This window comes from Lathyrus oleraceus, chromosome 6, assembly GCF_024323335.1.
Source record: "Lathyrus oleraceus cultivar Zhongwan6 chromosome 6, CAAS_Psat_ZW6_1.0, whole genome shotgun sequence".
In the NCBI taxonomy this organism is placed as follows: domain Eukaryota; kingdom Viridiplantae; phylum Streptophyta; class Magnoliopsida; order Fabales; family Fabaceae; genus Lathyrus; species Lathyrus oleraceus.
The window spans coordinates 62,856,198-62,878,971 of NC_066584.1; the positions used below are offsets into that span (position 1 = coordinate 62,856,198).

The following is a 22,774-nucleotide window of genomic DNA, read 5'->3' on the forward strand; positions in this document are numbered from 1 at the left end:
TTCTGATTTTGATTTTATTTTTCCATTTAGTTTGCTATTTTTGGTATTTTAATTACTAAAATGTGTTTATTTTGTTATTTCTTTTATATAACTTGTGAATTTAATTATTTCTGGCCAATTTATGAACCCTAAAAATCCCAAAAAAATATTTCCATATTTCCCTGAGTTTTCTTGAATTTTTGGTGGTCTTGGACCAAATTTATTTTTAGTTTTGCTTTGTTTTCAAAATTTGACAAGATTTAAATGGTTTTATTGAGGTTTTATGACTTCTACATGAAGTTTCAATATAATTCCTCCACTTCCATTGGTCATAAAAATTCACAAAAATATTTTCTAGTTTTTGTAAGATGTTAAGTTGATGTTTGTTATTTTTGTTTATTTTTTCTTCTATTTTTTGTGCCTTGTTCAAATTTATTTTGTTCAAAGGTCTTTTTAGACAAGTTTGTGAGCTAGTTTCAACTTTTCTTTTTGTTTTGTTACTTCCTTCATCTTTTGGCTTGAGACAGGATATGCCTCAGACTTGTTAGAGGTTTGAGCTCCTGTAAATATTTTTGTTTGGATTTTATATCCTATTTTGCTATTTTCTTTGGTTTTCTGATCATGAACATCCCTTTTGCCTAGTGTAATTGAAATCAACTTCATTTTGAAGCTTGTGGACATAATTTAAGGCTGATTTTTGTGTATGTTTTGTGATCATTTGGATGCTTAATTGATATGTCAACTTATTTTCAATTGTTGGAAATTTTAAGTTGATCATTTAGTTTTTACCTTAAGCATATAAGTTTGTGTGGTTTGTAAACCCTAGTTTCTAAACCTTTTGATCTTTTGAGCCAACTTTTGCTTTGATCTTGACTCCATTGATGCTTAGAAGAATGATAAGCTCAAGGATAGTCTTATAAAAGACTTGACAGGCATTTGACTTCATTTGATCACCTTGATATTTATCTTTGAATGTGTTTCTTTCTTATGCTTATTTGTGGTTTTTGTGAGATACTTGGAATGCATTGATGCAAACCATTAAGGATTTGATTCTCTTTTCTTTATCTTATTCTCATAACATGTTTATGGACTTAAAGATCAATTTTGTTGATCCATTTAAACTCCCTAACTTGTGTTTGTTATGTTTGTCTTTGTTGCTTTATTTTCATTCATATGTGATCAAGGTTAGGAGATCGTTTTGATGTATTTCTTTGCCAATTAACTTTGATCCATATTAAATTGAACCCAGCTTGTTTGCTACTGACTTCTAAAGTCATTTTACCTTTAAGGTATAGATTCTATGATTCTATGGCTTGCATTCAATTACAAATCCATTTTGATGACTTTTGGAAGCAACATTTCTCTTCCTCCCACCTTGTTTTCATTCCTCTTTGATGGTGAGACCTTTAGGGTTAAGGATCCATATTTGGATTTATATTTGAAGTATTTTTTCATGTGTGTGTGAATCTTGCATTACTTTCATATTTTTCCTTTCAATCTTGCTTGCATTACAAGTTTGCTTCCTTTGAGCTTTGTTTGATGTTTTCGCTAGCTAGTTTTGTATCTTGAGGACTATTTCGTTTGTTGAATGGTTTTAAATGATTGATACTTGTTGGTATGTCTTAGCTACTGCCTTCTCTTGTTTGCTTTGATCCTTTAGTGATCATACCTTCCTTGTTTGACCTTTGATACATGATTCCTTTGTGCGGTGATATCTTTCACTTGTGTGAATTGTGTTTGTTTTGTGCTTTAGCCTTTGTGCTTTGATCATTTGGCATCCTTTATGATATGCTGTTGACTTTGGGCTTGTCATTGCCTTATCACATGGATATTTTATCATACATTAGTTTATTTTGTTTTGCATAGATTACTTGAGTATTGCTTCGTGTGCATTACATCTTGTGGCGATCTTATGCATCCTCTCCGTGAGTTGTTTTGTTGCTTGATCTTAGTATGCATGTTGTTTATCCTTGCTTACTTCCTTTTTCTTTGTTTTCCATGCTCCCTTAGGATTTGACTTCATCTTGTGCAAGATAAGTCATTAGACCTTAGAATTCTATCCATTCATGCTAACATTAGGGTTTTGCTTAGTTTCCCCTATCCTCGACTTTAGGGGCCATTATTGCATGACAACACTAGGGCTTTGTGTAGTCTCCCCTTAGCCGTTTCTTCTTTCTTTTGCATTAGACATCCTTTTTATTAAATCAAATTCAAAAGGCTAAGCCATAACGAGTTGGTTCACATGTTACGAGACTTAAGTAATAGGAGGGTAATGAGGCGGTACATTTCGTTTACTGTTATTTCTCTTATTCATAGCCTTTTATTATGGACCAATTCTCAAATATTTTTTCATAAAAGTAGAGAAGGAAGAGTGTCCCTACATTGGGATTAACTCATCACTATCTACAACAAAAATACAAACCAAATCAAACTCCTTTTGGCCTCTTGGCCCCTTTTTTCTTTTGCAAACCTTTTTCTTAACAAAGGATATGTTATTTCCATTCAGCGCAATGCAACGTGTAAGTCCCCAAAGGTCGGGTGGTAAGTCGTAAAAATGCTAGAGTGTGAATGTAACATTATCCACCTAAAAAACAAAAACAAACCAACTTTTGAGGTGAACTATGAATGCCCTGATCCCTCACTAAGGGGGTACGTAGGCACAAAGGTTCACACCCATGTCGGGCGCATAAATAAAAACCTTTTCTTTTTTCTCTTTGAAAATAAATAACTTTCTACCATGCATTGCATTCCCCCCTTAGCTTTTAAGCTCTAGACTTAGACACCCTTTGAATAGACAGACTTGTGTGGATACCGTAGAGTACTACAGACGCGAGGGGTGCTAATACCTTCCCCTTGCGTAACTGACTTTCGTACCTAGTTTTTTCTAGGGTTTTATCGATATTTTTCCTTTTCCTTTGGGAATAAATAAAAGTTCAGTGGCGAGTTTGTTTCAATCGAGTTAAGTTAATCAATAGTTTACACTCAGAATTTTCCCGCTGCGACAGCTGGCGACTCTGTTGGGGAATGAGGCAATTTCCCTAAGCGAGTCAATCCTAACACTTGTTTATTTTGTTTCTTTGGGTGTTTATCTATTCATTGCTTTATTTGCTATCGATGTTGTATATATGTTTGCATGCATCTGCATTTGGGATACCTGGTTATATACACTGTTGTTTTGCTGCTATTATCTTGGTGGGTGGGTTGATACTATGAGGTAAAAGGCCCAGTACCCAGGCCAGCGATGTCACTTAGGAAACCTAGGAATAGATTGGAGACATGACAGCTATTCAGGTGCAGATCTGTTTAGTGCGGTCATGTGAGCCACACACAAATGAGGTTTTCAAAATGGGATGCTATCACTATGCATACTATGCTGCTACTATGATAGTACTTTCACACAGGCCGATGAATTTGTGGACCATTCGACCTTACCCTGACCAGTTTTAACCGTGAGTGGGGTGGGAATTCTTGAACAGGTACATGCTGCAAAATTTTAGTACTTGGTTCCTTGGTTCCGTGGTATTTCTCGGTTGACGTCGAACTTTTGGTCCTATGATATCCGGTTATTTCAAGAGACAGACAACAGAACTTTAGTGTTCATCAACCTTGACCCCACTTGCTTGTGTGACATACGCATACATAATATTCATTTTATTTTTGTATAAAAAAGAAGCTAACCCTGCATATGCATATCATTTCCAGGAAAGTCAGAGTTCTTGTTACTTCTTAATATGTCAAACAACAAAGATACAGTCACGAGATTCCTCAGAAACAAGACCACCTACACCTTCTTGCCATTTGACTTATCTAGGATGTGAGGGTTGAGTAAGAGAGTGGATGACATAAATGTTGAGGTATTCGCAAGTGAGTATGGGAATATCCTGTTCTTTTTGCATTCAGGGATTGATGACTAAGTTGTTGCATGTTGCTGCAATTCTATGACCCTGAGCTACGGTGCTTCACCTTCCAATATTACCAGTTGGCTCCAATGTTAAAGGAGTACTCTTCTCTTCTCAGAATTCATATCAAAGAGGAGGTTCCGTTTGTGAGTGTTCCCGAAGAGCCAGATATTCAGCTGATTGCAAATACCCTTTATTTGGGTATATAAGAAGTTAATGAACATTGGAGTGTGAAGAAGAGTGGTGCATATGGTCTCCCTTTGAAGTTCTTGGCAGACATAGCTGATTACTATGCTGATAATGGAAGTTGGGTGATTTTTAATAGACTACTAGTTGTGATGGTGTATGGAGCTGTATTATTTCCCGATGTGGAGAATTTGATTGGTCTAGCTGCTATTTGCATCTTTATAGGAAGGAACCAAGTTCCCACTATTATCGTTGATACTTATTATGTTATTCACTCCAAACATGGAAAGAGAGGAGCAGTGGTTTGTTGTCTACTTTTGCTTTACAAATGGCTCTTGATTCATCTTCATGTAACAGGACCATTCGTAGAAACACGAGGTACTTTGAAATGGTCCAAAAGGGTGATGGCTTTAACTTCTTTTGATATAAAATGGGCTAATGTTATGCATGTTACTGAGATGATCACTAGTTGTGGGGAGTTCTCCAACGTTCCTCTCATGGGGACGAAAGGGTGTATCAATTATAATCCTGTATTAGCTATCCGTCAGTTGGGATTTCCTTTGAGAGATGAGCCCAAAGCTCGAGAGATAGAAGCTTCAGTTTACTTTGCTAAGAAGGAGAAACCCGAGTTGTTGGAAAGACTGAAGACATCTTGGCGAAAATCCATAAGAAGGGTAATGTGTTCTTTGTACCAAAAGATAATGTGGCATTGCATCCATATGTGGCATGGATCAAGAAAAGGGTTGAGGTGCTCAAGTTACCTTTTGAGAGAGAAGAACCATTCTACAAAAAACTTTCTCAGCTGGATTCTGATGAGCCTGTCATGATACCCATTGAGCATTATCTGCAGTTGCAAGCGGAAAACTACCAAACTCAAGCTAAGAAAGATGAGATGGGGATGCAACTCTACCAGGTTGATCAAGATAAGAGACAACTGATGCACAAGCTTAAAGAGGCGAGAAGAAGTGTTCCTACAAAGAGGCAAAGACCAGAAAATTCAAGAGCAGCTGAACACATAAACTAATAAATGGAAGAGCTAAAGAGAGAATTATTCAAAGCGCAACAGAGGAATCTCAAATTGGGAGCGTCCAAAGCAAAGTCAAAAGTTGAGCACAAGAAAGAGTTAAAGATCCTGGAAAATAAGTTGCAAGATGAACAAAATGAAGTTAGTAGAGTCAAAGGTGAAAATAAGAGACTTGAGATTAATCTCAAGGAACGCCAAACATACCTTACAAAGCTCTTGAAGAGGGGAAGAATCTTGAAGAAGTGGTTGAAAGAAGAAAAGGAAATCCTAGTGAAGACTGTGATAGGTGTGACCAGTTATGCAAAGAGTTCTGGTACATGGAGGTTATGATGCGTCGCAAGGACCTTATCATCAAGAGTTTGATTGAATAACCCAGATACAAAGAAACTGTTCGAGGAGTCCAAAGCTTGGAGCCAAAAGCATTTGAAGACTGGACCTCTAGATTATGTAGAGATGTCTGATTAGCTTACTTTTGGTTGTATTTTGATGTTTTGTACTTTGTGACCACCTTCAAACTTATTGGATGGGGAACCTATCTTTTAGCATTTCCGTCTTTACTCTATGTTGAACTTAGTTGTGTTCTTGTTCTGATAATTTTAATGAGATGAGCAGTTATTTTCAGTAATGTTTACTTTTATCGCCTATGGTATTTTGTTGTTCTCATCTTAATAAGAGACAAAACTCAGAGTTCCTGGAAGTAATAAAACATAGCATACACATAGCATACACATTTCATGCATAATAGGTTATTTGTGGTCGGTCTTCTTATGTCTGTTTGGTTTTCTTCTGTAGAGAGATTACAAATTCCAGTTTTCACTGCTACTCAACTCATGCCAATGAGCAACGAAAGATGGAACGGATACAAGCAGACATGGAAGCAATGCAAGAGCAAGTTACTGCGCAGATGAGTCAGTTCATGGAACTAATTCAGAATATGGCAATCAAGCAAGAAGAATTGAGGGCGATTATTCTTAGGCCCACTGAAGGGAATCCATTTGGTGAAGACAATAATGAGAACAATGGGAATCCTTCTCCTCCTTCTCATCTGCCCACACCTCAACATGAAGGGAATCCTCCACCTCCTCCGACACCTCCTCCTCCTCCAACACCTTCGCATGTTGGGAATGTCCATATCAGAAATCCAAAAGTAAACGTACAATTCGAGTCGCCACCGCACTTTTATTTATCCAAAGGAAAGGCTAAAAAGCGAACAAAAGTCAAGGTAAGAAGTTTTTCAAATAAAAAACTAATAAAAATGTCAGAGATCTGGGTAAGGGGGTTGGTTATGAAATGGGAAGGTTTTACGCACCCAAAACATCCTTAGTACTCTAAGGGAACCCTGTTTGCAAATATGTGTTATAGGTTGGTATTTGTGAAAAGATTTGTGCAAAAGATTGGGGGGATGAGAAGAGAATAAATTATATTTACAAATTTTGTTGTTTGAATGGATGAACCCATTGCCTACGTACCATCACAAATGAGGATCAAAACCTCGTAGTTCGGGGTAAAAATCTCATAGATTTGTGAATTGATTTGATCAAAAGCCTTAAGGTCTTTTGTTATCAAAGGGAGAAAACTCAACCTAAACCAACAATCCACCATGTGAGGAAGGCTTCAACATGCTAGTGAGGGGTTAACCCTATAATAAGCATGGAAGACTTATAATTCAATCACTAAGTATGAGGTGAGAATTACATCAACCACTATGATAACTCAAACCTATGGCTAATGTTTTTGAAAAGGTTTTAACAAGTGGCCATTGGAACCACAAAACAATTTGAAGTGAGTTATATTCACAAGTTAGACTTATTTACAAAATGAGGTCAAAGTTGGATTAACATTTATTCACAATGAGTATTTATGAAAGAGTTTTGAAAAGTCAAAGGCATCAGGCCTAGGTTTCTAGTTTGAAACAAAGTTAAAGTTTAAAGAAAATATTTTTGGCTTGGGTTAGAGTGGGGAGAAGAAGAGAAGGGCTAGTCCTAAAGCATACAAAAATAAGAGGGAGAAGATAAACACTTGGAGTTCCTTTTCTTGAAATCATATAGATGATTCAAGATGCTCCTTTCCTTTGGACATTAGCAACAATCAAGCAATCAAATAATTTTGGATCCAAGCTCCTAGGATCTTTATTTGGCTTGTCTCTCTTAACTTCGCTACTCATGACAATGGTCCTCCTTTCACAATCTCAAGTTAGGATCCTTATCACACAAAAGCAAACATCAAAAAGTTCACAACACAATAAGGGGAATGGACAAAGAATAAGTTTGGATGAGGAAGTCCTTTGATATCAACTTTGAATTTTTAGCATTCTAAAGGCATGAGGCCTAGTTGCTCTTCAACAAATTTAGCATTCTAAAGGCATGAGGCTTAGTTGCTCTTGAACTCCTTTAAGCATAGGTAAGTCCTAATTCTAAGTCCTTTCTCCTTTTTGCATTAGGTTCACACAAAACAAAGATAAAGCAAACACAAGATAGCAATATATTTATATACAATAATGAGCTCAAAGGAGCAAAAGAAAAATGACATAAACATAAAATATGGGCTCAAGTGAGCAAAGGAAAAAGCAATATGAATAATGAGCAAGAAATAAATTGCATTAAAAGTAAAGGGCAAGAAATTAAATGCTTAAATTAAAGTTAGTAATTAGTATGGTTATGTTAGTTTGTCATAAAACAATGTAGCGCTATGTTAAGCAATCGTAAGTGGACTAATGTAGTAGTCACACCTATCTGAGGCCGGTGAATAAAAATATAGGCAAATAAACACAAGTTAGATATCATGACTAGTAAGCCAAGCTCCACAAACTTGTCATGCCAAAACAAAAAGGGGAAAGGCCTTGTATGGACTTTAGGTTATTTGCTTGACCAAGAAGCAACCTATCTTAGACACAAAACAACTCACTTGATCATGGATCAAGTTGAGTTTGGTTTGGATCTAAGAAGGTTAAACCTCTCATTTGTCAAGACCAACCATAAGACATTAACTCATTGGCCAAATGATGAAAAGAATGAGATGGAGATGAAAGGGAGGGAAAATGAAGACAAGTACCAAATTCAATTGATCAAATGTGAACCAAGTTATCATCAATCAATGCCAAACAGAAAAGAAATGAAGATTACAAGTCAACAAATCAACCATAATTTTTTGGTATTTTTTTGAATTAAAATAAAATGCAAAAATAAAATAATCAAATAAGGCCAAACCTCAAATTCAATTCAAATCAACTTCAACAAGTCCAATAAATTCTCATAGGTCTAACATGGTCAAACAAACTTTGACAAATTTTCTCAACAATTTTGGAAATTAGAAACTATTTTAAAACAATTAAAAACAATAAAAAATAACACAATATGAATTAAAATCTCAAATAAATCTCAAATCAACTAATAAATTGATGAAACTATTTTTCATTGACTTATCATGATCCATAGGTGTTAGGAAAATATTTTTGGATTTTTCAAATATCAGAAAGTATTTTAAAATGAATTAAAACTATTAAAAACAAAATAATTCACAAAAAATATTAAATTAAGTCACAAAAATAATTAAAAATCAAAATATGAAACTAGATTTTTCAAGAAAAAATTTGGAATTGGTCTCATATTTTTGTGACTTCAAATAAACTTTTTTATGAATTTTTGAAAATAAAAGGAATTAACTGAAAATAAAATATAAAATAAAAATGATGGAAAATCCAGCGCCACAGGATCAACCTCATTAAATGACGTGGCGTGGATGAATGGATCAGATGCAAGGGCGCATGGTACACTTGAGTCAAACGTGCGGCACGTTGAATTAAAATAAGTAAACATAAGGAACGATCAGGAATATAACGTGGCATGACAATCCAATGGTCAGGAAAGTGCACACGTGGTGATGGTGGTGGAAACCACCATCTTCTCCGGTGAGATACCAAATTCTGGCCACCACTTGCAGAGAATTTTTTTTTAATGAAAATAAAAAACAAGGACATCAAATTGAAGCTCAGGTGATGTACATCACCACTGTATCCATGGATCTTCCTCACCCTTCCTATTTTGAGAGAAATGTGAGGTGGAAGATCATGGTGTTCAAACTGAAAGTGCACGAAATGAAAAATTGAGACCATCATTGGCCTGCCTCAAGTGTGAGAACTTCAGAAAACCACCCAAACCAAAGAAAACTAAATTGAATTGCAAGATCTAGATCAAAAAAGTTTGAGGTTCTATCTCTGAAATGAAGCTTCAAATGCAACGAATTCTCCAAGATCTTGATCTTCTTTTGCTCTGGAAGTGTGATGGAGATGATAGGTTAAGGAATTGAGCTTTGAAAATCAACTAATGATGTTGAATTTCAAGCTTGAAAATGAGAGAAAAATCTGAAAATTCCTTTGGTGTGGGTTGGGATTTCAGTGCTGCAGCATTTCAGGTCTCCACAAGGTTGATGAATGAATGAGAGGGAGCTCTTATTTATAGCTGAAATGTGGTTGAGCTCATGATTCCCTCGTGTGCATGGCAATTTGAACTTTGGTTCATGGGCCTGTACAGGCGCATGTGAGGCCCCATGGGTGCTAAACCATGCTGAGATCAATTGAAATGGAATTTGACGTGTAATTTGGAAGGAAATGGTTTGCACATTAAGTTTCACCATGAAATGAAAAAATGAACATAAAGAAAGAGCTCTTCGAAACTCACACATGGAAAGTCCAAAAAAGTAATGTGAGTAAGGGTTGGAAAGCCCTTGAAATAAGGAAAAAAAGTCATGTTGGGAAAAAATTCATTTGGCATTTGGAAATTAATGAAAATTGGCTGTGAAAGTTTGGGCACAAAACATGCCTAAGTCACCCTTTGAAAATTTTCACCAAAAGCAAGCCTCTTCAAGCCCCTATGTTTGCATGATGAAAGCTTTAAATGAAAAAACCTACAACATCTAAGTTGTAGATATTTTCTAGATGATCAATTTAGACTCAAATTTTGAATCATTTGGATTTTTCATGACAAAGTTATGGGCATTTGAAGTTGGGTACTTTTTCAAATTCAATGACTTAGGTCCAATGTGCCCTATAATGTTTTATATTATCACATGTATATATTTTAGGATTATGAAATTTTGTTCGTTATAACATTTGAAGTAGACATCTCAAGCTTTCCAATTCATTTGGTCTCATCTGAAAATCAAAAACATTGAGGAAGTTATGCCCTTGGTAAGTTGACCCAGAATTAGGGTTTTAGTCAAAATGACCTATAATGTTTTGAAATTAATGATGACCTTCCAAGCTTCAAATGGATTATTGATGAACATGAAAGTTGTTAATATGGTTATTAAGAACATGTTTTATCTTGGGGTAATCTTCATTTGACAATCACATCAAAAGTTATATCTCATTGGACCTCATCTTAGTCAGATGACTTTAACTGGTCAACTTTTCAAGGACAAACTTCCAATCTTGATGAAAAATGATTGAGGGGACTAAAATAGGATCATATATGCATAAAATAATGAATGAAAGCATTTCCCTTGATTAAATTTGATCAGAGTTTGAGATTGCTTCATGGGTAAGGCACAGTCAAAGCATAGTGAAATTAGGGTTTCCTTGGGAAACAATCTTCAAGCCCTTTGGGTTATCTTGATCAAATTGGCAAATTGAGATACTTGGGAGACATATATGATGATTAGGAGCTTTATGTACCATTGTCATGCTTTTCCTCATCTTCATTTGGCCATTTCGTTGGGCTTAGGAGCCTCCTAGGAGCATGGGAGCACATGATCACTTAAGCTTCAAAACAAAAAGAGTTAGTGACATATTTTTGCGCTTTTGGTTAGTAATAAAAATAAGAAAAGCAATAATATATAATACAATCATGCTTGGTGGTCTCAAACCACTCACACAAGTCTCAACCCTAGGGTTAAGGAGCCAACACATGCTATGATCCTTGAGACAATGCACTGAGCAATGATATGATGCCATGAGGGATCTTAGGGTCAAAATTAGGGTCTTACACCGGGCTTAGGTTCCAAACAAATTTAAGGTACCCGATTTCATCAAGTACAAGGGGAATTCTTGCCCAAAGACTCATGTGCGTGCTTATTTCATAAAGATGTCTGCATATTCCAATGATGAGAAGATGTTGATGCATTTCTTTTAAGACAGTCTGTCGGGAGGATCTCTTGATTGGTACATGTCTTTGGAGAGGGCTAATGTGAGAAGCTGGAGAGAATTGGTGAATGCCTTTGTAACATATTACCACTACAACTCTGATATGGCTCCCAATCGCACTCAGTTGCAGAATTTGACACAAGGGCATAGTGAATCCTTTAAAGAATACGCACAGAGATGGCGCAAGTTGGCTGCTCGAGTTCAACCTCCACTGATAGAGCGTGAGCTTGTTGATCTATTTATGGGAACTATTTAAGGAGTTTACTATGATCGTTTGGTTGGTTGCACCATTGTTGGTTTCCCAGATTTGGTCACGGCTACTGAGCATGTTGAAGTGGGTATCAAGCTTGGTAAGATTCAAGTTCCTAGTTCTGGAAGTTCATTTGATAAGGGTAAAAATCCTTTCACGGGGTTTTCGAAGAAGAAAGAAGATTCTAGTGTTGCTTATGTGGGTAAAGGTAAAGGGACAGCCTATTCCGAACAAGTAGTTGCTGTCACAATTCCTACTGATACGCCTTGTTAACAAACTCAGCAACCTAGACAACAACAGCAGACTGCTCCTCGCCAGAGAAATGCTCAACAAAGGCCTAGGGGTCCTCCTAGGCAATTAACTCATTTGAATATGAAATATGCTCAGTTGTTTAATCATCTTCGCCAAATCAACTTGATTGAATTGAGAAATTGAACAGTGTCAGACCCTCTCCTTGCCAGTCATGATCCAAATGCCAAATGTGTGTTTCACTCCGGAGGTGTTGGGCACGACATTGAGAATTGTTGGGCATTCAAACACAAAGTGCAAGACCTTATTGATAATGAGACTATTGAGTTTGAACCTCCTAATGGACCAAATGTGATGCATAATCCCATGCCACCTCATGGAGGTGTTACTGTGAGTGCTATTAAAGTGGATGAAGATTTAAATCTGATCATGGATATTAGTCTTGTGACTACCCCGCTGCCTTTTGTCAAAGAATATCTTTTAAAGATGGGGGTCTTTCCTGGTTGTGTTGCTGATTGTGAAGATTATTTATATCAGTGTAATGGTTGTGATTGTCTGAAGTCTGAGATTCAGAATCTAATTAACGAGGGTCTCTACAGTTTGACCGTCTGAAGAAGAAAGTTATAGAGGAATTTGATGTTATCACTATTCATGTGCCTCCAAAGAAACCCATTGTTCGTATTACTTTACCGGACCATGTTTCTTATAGCAGTGATAAAGGTGTTCCATGGAACTATGGGGCAGAAGTATATTACCAAGGGAAGATGGTTGATGTTAAGACTCCTAATTCCGATGTTAATGATATTGGTGGAACTGGTCGAATTACTAGAAGTGGATGTGTGTTCTCTCCTGTTTAAAATACTTCTGAGGTAACTGCTGAGGCTTTGGCTAAAGCCAAAGGAAAGAGAGTTGTAGTTGAAGGAACTGATGTTGAGCCAGAAATTTCTATTCCCGAACCTCCTGTATAGAATACTCAACCTTGTGGATCAAATTTGGGGATGCCATCTACTTAAGAAATTGAAGAGCTTATGAGATACATCCGAAAAAGTGATTATAGAGTGATTGATCAGTTAAGCAAGACACCGTCAAAAATCTCTATTTTGTCCTTGCTATGAGATTTAGAAGCTCATAGAAATGCCTTGATAAAGCTGTTGAACACTTCCTTTGTGCCACAAGAGATATCAGTAAATCAGTTTGAACATGTAGTTGTGAGCATTACTGCGAACAATGGTTTAGGTTTCACTGATTTTGATTTTCCTCCCGAGGGGAGAAAGCACAACAAAGCTCTTCATATTTCTTTGGAATGCACAGATGTGACTTTGTCCCGTGTGCTGGTTGATATAGGGTCGTCTTTGAGTGTACTCCCAAAAGCGGCGCTGATGAAATTAAACTATCAAGGGGTGGAGATTCGACCAAGTGATTTGATGGTGAGAGCCTTTGGTGGGTCTAGGAGGGTTGTCTTTGGTGAAGTTGACTTACCAATAAAGATAGGACCTCATGTGTTTACTACTAACTTCTTTGTTATGGATATACAACCAGCCTATTGTTGTTTGTTGGGACGCCCATAGATACATGAGGCATGCGTTGTTACTTCCACGCTGCATCAAAAGCTAAAATATCCTATTGGTAACAAGATCGTCACTGTCTGTGGTGAGGAGGATTATGTGATAAGCCATCTTAACTCTTTCTGATATGTTGAAGTGGTGGGGGAGATCCATGAGACCCCGTTTCAAGCGTTTGATGTCGTACATGCCAAAGTGATTTCTCATGTTGAGGAGAAGAAGCCACAAATCTCTATGTCATCATTCAAACAAGCCTAGGTTATTGTGGAATCTGGACACCCCGAAGGTTGGGGTAGAATGTTGGAACTGGCAACTCAAAAGGACAAGTGTGGGCTGGGATTCAAGTTTGATCAAGAATGGAAGAATCGGGAGAAGAATGGTACCCCCGAGACTCAGCAAGCCATTGGCCCTATGAAATATATTAGTGTTGGGAAGAGAAAAGAGGAGGATGCTTGTGTTGTTGAAGACGAAGTGGATAGTGATTATGATCTAGAAAATTGGATTCACCCAACAGTCCCCGGTCAAGAGCTATCTAATTGGAGTTCTGAAGAACTTATCACGGTCACCCGCATGGAGGAGTAATTTTCATTGTTTTTCTTATCATGTCATAATTCATATGTTCTGCCCAAGACATAGTGAAATGTTTGTCGGGCTACCATGTTTGCATTTGCAAATTTTATCATGAATAAAAGGACATTTTTTGCATTCAAATATTGCGATCCATGTCTTTCTCTTTATTTTAAGTTTACAAAGATAAAAAAATATATCTTTTGGTAATGTGTTTGTTTTTCTCTTTGTTTTGTGCTTTCTTTTCTCGAAAATAAAACCCGTCACTATTGCAGATCCAACCCTACTTTTATACTGGACCCACTGGAAGATGATTCTGCTATGGATTTCTATGATTTTGATCATCCGATTTACCAAGCCGAAGATGAAGGCGAGGAAAATTGTGAACTCCCTGAGGAATTAGCCAGACTACTGAGACAAGAAGAAAGGGTCGTCTAACGACATGAGGAATCTCTGGAAACTGTGAATCTGGGTACTGAAACTGAACCGAAGGAGGTCAAGATAGGGGCTGCCTTAGAAGAAGGTGTGAAAGCAAGGTTTCTTGAGATGTTGCAAGAGTATGTTGACATTTTTTCTTGGTCCTATGAGGACATGACTGTGCTCGATACAGACATTGTTGTGCACCACTTGCCGCTCAAAGAAGAGTGTCCTCCCGTTAAGCAAAAACTCAGACGGACACATCCTGACATGTCAAAGAAGATCAAAGAAGAAGTAAAGAAACAGTTTGAAGCTGGTTTTCTTTCAGTTATCATGTATCCACCATGGGTTGCCAACATCTTGCCAGTGCCGAAGAAAGATGGGAAAGTGCGGATGTGCGTGGATTATAGGGATCTGAATAGGGCAATCCATAATGACAATTTTCCACTACCCCATATTGATGTTCTTTTTGACAATACGCTCATGCAAAAGTTTTCTCTTTTATGGATGGGTTTTCTGGGTACAACCAGATAAAGATGGCACCTGAAGATATGGCCAAGGCTACTTTCATCACCCCGTGGGGGACTTTCTGTTATACGGTGATGCCATTTGGATTGAAAAACACAGGGGCAACATATTAACGTGCGATGGTAACTCTCTTTCATGACATGATGCATAAAGAGATTGAGGTTTATGTTGACGATATGATTGCCAAATCCCAGAATGAGGAAGAACATTTGATCCATCTGTAGAAATTGGTTGAAAGATTGTGCAAGTTCAAACTGAGGTTGAATCCCAACAAGTGTACTTTCGGGGTAAGATTTGGAAAGCTACTAGGCTTCATTGTTAGTGAAAAGGTAATTGAGGTTGACCCTGCGAAGGTTAAAGTAATTCAAGAGATGCCTGAACAAAGAACTGAGAAAGAAGTTCGAGGGTTCTTGGGGAGACTGAATTACATTGCGCAGTTCATTTCTCACCTCACAACCACTTGTGAACCCATTTTTAAACTATTGCGAAAGAATCAGACAATTATTTGGAATGATGATTGTTAAGAGGACTTCGACAAAATAAAAGAGTATCTGCAAGAGCCTCCAATTCTTATGCCCCCTGTTGAGGGAAGACCACTTATCATGTATCGTACCGTCCTCGATGAGTAGATGGGGTGCGTATTGGGCCAACATGACGAGTCTGGCCGAAAAGAGCATGCTATATATTACCTAAGCAAAAAGTTTACCAGTTGTGAAATCAAATATTCACTTCTTGAGAAAATTTATTGTGCTTTAGCATGGCCTGCTCGCCGGTTGAGGCAGTATATGTTGACCCATACAAGCTTATTGATCTCAAAACTGGACCCAATAAAATATATCTTTGAAAAGCCTTCTCTTACTGGAAGGATTGCTAGGTGGCAAATGATTTTAACTGAGTATGACATACAATACACTATGCGAAAAGCAATTAAAGGTAGTGTTGTTCCTGACTATCTGGCCCACCAACCTATGGAAGATGATTATCAACTGATGAAGTTTGATTTCCCTGATGAGGGCATTTTGTTTATCAAAGATCATGTGATTCCTAGACAAGAGGAGGGACCCGAGCCAGGATCGTGATGGACGCTCGTGTTCGATGGTGCCTCTAATTCTCTTGAGAATGGTGTGGGATGTGTTATTACTTCTCCAATAGGATTCCATATTCCTTTCACAACCAGAATCTGTTTTGATTGTACAAAAAATATGGTTGAGTATGAATCTTGCATTTATGGTATTGAAGTTGCGATTGACATGAGAATCAAGATCCTCGAGGTGTATGGGGACTAGGCTTTGGTTATTAATCAAGTTAATGGCAATTGGGAAACTCAGAATGAGAATTTGATCCCTTACATGGAGCATATCCTAAAACTGATTCCTTATTTTGATCAAATCACCTTTGAGCACATCCCAAGAGAAGAAAATCATTTGGCAGATGCTCTGGCCACTTTATCATCAATTTTCAAAGTTAAGTGGGCAAATGAGGCTCCTTCTATCAAAATTATGAGGTTGGAGGAGACTGCATTCTGTTATGCCACTAAAGAGGAAGTGCAAGATGAAAAGCCTTGGTTTTATGACATCAAAAGGTATCTTGAAAGTCAAGAATATCCATAGGATGTTCAATCACTGATAAGAAGACTTTGAGGAAAATTTATGCCAAGTTTTTTCTTAATGGTGATGTTCTTTACAAGTGAAATCATGATTCGATGTTGCTCAGATGCATGGATAGACACGAAGCAGCCAGAATTATAGAAGAGATGCATGAGGGTTCCTTTGGAACACATTCTAGTGGAAACATCATGGCCAAAAAGATTTTGAGAGCAGGATATTACTGGTCCACTATGGAGGCTAACTGTTTAAATCATGCAAGAATTTGTTACAAGTGTCAGATCTATGCTGACAAGTTGCATATACCTCCATCTCCTTTGAATGTAGGGCATTAATATGATTTGAAGGATCGAGCCAACTACTTCCAACTGTTATCGTTTTATCTTGGTTGTTATCGATTACTTCACTAAGTGGGTCGAAGCTGCATCTTTTGCAAATGTCACCAGACAAGTGGTCGCACGTTTCATCAAGCATAATATCATTTGTCGGTGCGGGATTCCCGAAAAGATTATTACTGACAATGGGTCCAACCTCAATAACAAAATGATGAAGGAGCTGTGCGAAAGTTTCAAAATCAAGCATCACAATTTTTCTCCATATCGACCGAAGCTGAATGGCGATGTCGAAGCAGCCAATAAGAATATTAAGAAAATTGTGCAGAAAATGGTAGTGACTTATAAAGACTGGCATGAGATGTTTCCCTTCGCATTACATGACTATCGTACTTCAGTGCACACTTCGAATTGGGGCAACCCCTTTATCCTTAGTCTATGTTATGGAGGCGGTTTTACCTGTTGAAGTTGAGATTCCTTCCCTGAGGATCATGACAGATATTAAGCTTGATGAAATTGAGTGGGTTCAGAATAGACTTAATCAATTGAACCTCATTGATGAAAAGAGATTGGCAGTCATCTGTCATGGTCAGGCGTACCAGAAGCGGATGAAGAATGCTTTTGACAAAAGAGTACGAGCCAGAGAATTCCTAGTTGGTGACCTTGTTCTGAGAAGGATTTTACCTCCGAATCAATTTGTCATAGGGGAAAATGGGCCCCAAATTATGATGGACCATATGTTGTGAGAAAAGTATTCTTAGGTGGAGCCATGATGCTCACAACTGTGGATGGGGAAGAATTTCCACACCCCGTCAATACAGACGCAATTAAAAAATACTTCACATAAAAAGACCCGTTGGGTCGACGGCCTAGGAAAAAAAGGGCATCTCGGCGAACCAAAAAAAGAAGAGAGAAAAAGGTTCGAGAAAAATTTAGGGATAAAAAAGAATAAAAGAATGAAAAAGAAAAGTTTGTACACCCGCTAAGTTGAAAACCCGAAAGGGCGACTTAGGCAAAAATGGGTATCCTGGTGGATCGAAAACCCGAAAGAACGGTCTAGGCAAAAATTAGGGATCTATTAACGCATATGGGACAGGGCCCGCTAACTGTATTACTAACGGCATTACCGATCTATTAACGTTGTTGTTGGTGCTTCTATAAAACTAGATTACTACCCGCTCAGGGGTCTTGAACACTGGCACAATCACATTAACATCATTTATATCCCTAAACTGTTGAATTTGGATTACATTTTCATCCATCAACTTTTGGATATCTCTCTTGACAATCATACACCCACGGGGGTTCTCACTACAGATTGCACAACCATCATGGTCGTGCTCACAATCACTAATCAAACACAAGGTTCTATGCATCTCCACCAGAGACCTACGGATACGTCATACATTAAAAACTCGGAAATTCCCTAGACAGACGTCCACCATGTTGACAGTAGCATTACCATGAGCGGGCAATGGATTGGCTTTCACATCAGGCGCACGGTCTTCAAAGGACACCATCCCACTCTTCACAAGCTTTTGTACTTCGTACTTTAACGGGTAGCAATTCTCAATGTTGTGGCCAGGGGATCCCTGGTGAAAGGCACAACGAAGTTCAGGTTTGAACCACCATGGAAGTGGCTCGGGAATTTGTGGAGGATTTCTGGGTTGAAGTGGGTTCTTGAGAACCAAAGATGGATATAATTTTGCATAAGACATAGGAATAGGGTCAAAAGAGACTTTCTTCCTCTCGAAATTTTGTTGTTGATTATTATTGTTGTTGGTTATTTGTTGCGGTTGTTGTTGACGTTGTTGTTGTTGTTGAATTGGAACAAATTGATTGTTGGAATTGTTGGAAAATACAGGAATCATTGAGGAAACTTGATGTTGATGCTGACGCGGTTGAGAACTCCTTCTAACATGAGGTCTCCTCTGCCTCCCCACAGATACTGAATTGGTTTCCCCTTCCTTTCTCTTGGAGAAACTACCACCATATTTCTTACTGGACGGCACTTCTTCCTTAGACAGACATCCTTCACGAACTCCTTCCTCTAACCTCATCCCCATATTTACCATTTCAGTAAAGTCATTGGGGGCACTGACAATCATACGTTCGTAGTAAAATAAACTCAGGGTCTTCAGAAAAATCTTCGTCATCTCTTTCTCTTCCAAGGGAGGATTAATCTGGGCAGCAAGTTCCCTCCACCTTTGGGCATACTCTTTGAACGTCTCTTTCTCTTTCTGAGACATCGACCTCAGCTGGTCTCTATCAGGCGCCATATCAATGTTGTATTTGTACTGCTTCACAAAAGCTTCACCCAAATCTTTGAAAGTACATGCACTTGCATTATCTAACCCCATATACCATCTCAAAGAAGCACCAGTCAAACTGTCTTGAAAGTAGTGAATCAGTAACTGATCATTATCAGTTTGAGTTGACATCTTTGTGGTGTACATAAAAACGTGGCTTAGTGGACAAGTATTTCCCTTATACTTTTCAAAGTCAGGGACTTTGAACTTCATCGGGATCTTTACATTCGGTACTAGGCAGAGCTCAGCAACACTCTTACCAAGCAGTTCATTTCCTCTCAAAGTCTTCAACTCCTTTCGCAACTCAAGGAAATGATCCTTCATCTCGTCCATCTTCTCATATACATATGGGCCCTCAGATGGCTCAGAATTGTAAATGGTGTCTTTACACGCAGCAAAGTGTGAATAACTTGAGGAGGCATAGACATGACCGGGCTAGATGCCGACATAGAGACAAAGGTAGGTGCAAACCCTTCAGGCATAAAATTTGGTGGCATTCCCCACGGGAATCTGTAAGACCCCAATTTTGACCCTAAGATCCCTCATGGCATTATAACATTGCATTTGCATCTTGCCTCAAGGATCATAGCATCTTGGCTCCTAACCTTGGTTGGGAACACTTATGAGTTGGTTTGAGATCACCAAGCATGCTTGAATTGTATATTATTGCTTTTATTATTTTGTTTACTAACCAAAAGCACAAAAATATGTCACTAACTTTGTTTGTTTTGTAGCTTGAGCAATCATAAGATCTAAGGCTCCTAGGAGGCCCTATGCCCATTGAAGTGGCCAGGTGAAGGTGAAAGCAAGCATGAAAATGGTTCCCAAAGCTCTAAATCATCATATATGCCTCCCAAATATCTCAATTTATCATTTTGATCAAAGCAAACCAAAGGGCTTGAGGCTTGTTTCCCAAGGAAACCCTAATTCATCTGTCCATCAACTGTGCCTTGCTCATGAAGCAACCTCAACCCATGATTAAATACAATCAAGGTAAGTTCTTTAACTCATCATTTCATTCCTATTTGAGCATATTTGAGTGTCCTCAATCATCCATTCATCAATATATGAGGCATGGACTTAAGAAGTTGATCAGTCAATTCATCTGACTATTTTGAAGTACACGGTGACCTAATTTGTAATGTGTTTGTCAAATGGAGATAACCCCAAGATAAAAAATGTTCTTAAGTACCGTATGAACAACTTTCATGTTCATTAAAAACTTATTTGAAGCTCGTAAGGTCATCATCCATTTCAAAACATTATAGGTCATTTTGACTGAAACCCTAATTTTAGGTCAACTTCCCAAGAACATAACTCATTCATTTTTCATGATTTTGTGGTGGGATCAAATGCATTGGAAATTTTAAGATGTCTACTTCATTTTTTATGTTGGACAAATTTTCATAATCGTTAAATAAATACATGTGATAATGCAAAGCATTATAGGTCACTTTGGACCAAAGGCATTGAAATGTGAAAAAGTCCAACTTCAAGTGCCCATAACTTTCTCATAAAAAATCCAAATGATGCAAACTTTAAGTCCAAATGATTATCTTCAAAATATCTACAACTATTATGTTGAAGGTTTTGTCATTTGGAGCTTGCATCACTAAAATAGAAGGGCTTGAAGTTTGGCCATTTTTGAAATTTCCACATACACATGTTTTGCACCTAGCACTTCATGATCAATTTTCACTAATTTCCCAATTCCAAATGAAGTTTTGGTCAACATAACAACTGATCCTCATGCCAAGAGCTTTCCAACCATTACCCATAAGGCTATGTTTCATTTTTGGAAATGTCATTTTCGAAGAGGAGAAATTTTTAGTGCATTTTTGGAAACTTATTGAAAACACATTGCATGAGCTCATTACATTACTTCTGCACGTCCATTTTAATTCCATATGATACCAGCATTCATTTCCAATCAGAATTGGGACCTCCATGCGCCTGTACAGGCCCATGCATGGAGGCCCTCTTCATCCATGCACATGTTTTGTTCATGCTTCTATCTTGCCAATTGCTACATCTAGGAGTGCATAGCTTTACATTTTCGCAACCCGAAGGCACCTGTTATACTGCAAGAATCTCTCCATACCCTCACTTAAAGGAACTCTCTCTTTCTATTCAAAAATTCATATCTAAATTTCAACTACAATTGGTTGATTTCTAGATCTATAGTTCCTAAACCTTGCTCATCTTGATCCTGAGACTACACTGCAAGCAAAAGCTTTGAAGAATCGTGCTCTCAAGATCCACATTTCAGAGGTGGACATCCAAACTTATTTTCTTCTAAACTCTTTGTTTATAGCTTGTTTATTGCATTTACTGGGTTGGCTGAAGTCCTCTCATCAGAGGCAACATAATTGTGCTTTGAATTTTTCAAATACACTAAGTTTCAGTTGAACACCACGAATTTCAACCTATGATTTCTCTCTCCATGGAAGTCTAGAGTGGAAATAGTTGGCACAGGGGTGATGTACATCACCCCAGCTTTCCATTGTTGTATATATCGCCTCATATGGTGAAGCTTTGATCTCTACAACTCTCACCGGTGTTGAAGGTCTCGCTGGAGAAGACAGTGGTGTACACCACCGTCTGGTTGCCAAATTAAGTCGTGGCCGTTGGATCTTGTTTCCAGATCTAATCTGGACCACTCCCTTTTATGACTTTTTTAATGCTATATGTTTTGCATTGACTCAAGTGTTTGGTGGACGCGCGCACATGATTCGTTGATGCGCCAGCTCAATTAATGAGCTCTTGAACCAACGCCTCACGCTTTTTCCCATTTTTAATTTCTGATTTTAATTTCCATTTTATTTCTTTTATTCCATTTCATTTCAAAGAATCATATCTCACTCATTATTGGTCCAAAAAATGTGAGACCAATTTCATTATTTCTATTTTAATTTCTAGTTTCTAAAAATGATTTTTAATATTTTTTATTTTATCATTTGATATTTTTTATGACTTTTCTCTTTTCTGGTTATTTTTAATTCATTTTAAATAGTTTTTGATATTCAAAAAATACAAAAAAAAATTCTTAACCTCTTTGAATGATGATGGATCTATGAAAAATATTCTCATCAATTTATTAATTGATTTGAGATTTATTGAGATTTTAATTCAATTAGGTTATTTTTTATGCATTTTAATTGATTAAAAATAGTTTCTGTTTTCTAAAAATGCTGAAATTTTTTGTCAAACTTTGTTTGACCTTGTTGAACTCAGGATGATTCACTTGGACTTTTCAAAGTTGATTTGAAGTGAATTTGAAGTTTGACCTTTAATTGTTTATTTTAATTCAAGTAGTATTTTAATTTTGAAAAATACCAAAAATATTTTATTTGTTTCTTGACATCTAAGCTTCATTTTGCTTCTATATACTAATGTTTGACCTTGATTTCATCTACCTTTGGTCAATGTATGTTGGTTACCTCATTTGATTTCCATTAATGCACTTTCTTATTCATCTTCTTCTTCTTCTTCTTTTTCTTTTTTTGATCAATGAGTTAAAGATTAGTGGTTAGCCTTGATACATGGGAGGTTTAACCTTCCTTGATTCAAATCTAATTCATCTTGATCTTAGATCAAGTGAATGGCTTTGCATTAAGGATAGGTTGCTTCCTAATCAAGCAAAGAACCTAAATCAATGCAAGATCATTTCTCATCTTCTTTTGGCATGGCAAGTTGTAGGAGCTTGATTCACTAATCAAAATCTCTAAC

General features: G+C 37.4%; 1 protein-coding gene across 1 annotated transcript; it reads left to right on the forward strand.

The window, feature by feature from the left end:
* The first annotated feature begins 3,967 nt into the window (after positions 1 to 3,967).
* On the forward strand, positions 3,968 to 5,088 carry LOC127094037 (uncharacterized). Its single transcript, XM_051032908.1, has 3 exons — positions 3,968 to 4,024; positions 4,115 to 4,738; positions 4,915 to 5,088. The coding sequence occupies exons 1-3, from the start codon at positions 3,968 to 3,970 to the stop codon at positions 5,086 to 5,088; spliced, it is 855 nt and encodes a 284-aa protein (XP_050888865.1).
* Positions 5,089 to 22,774: the final 17,686 nt, after the last annotated feature.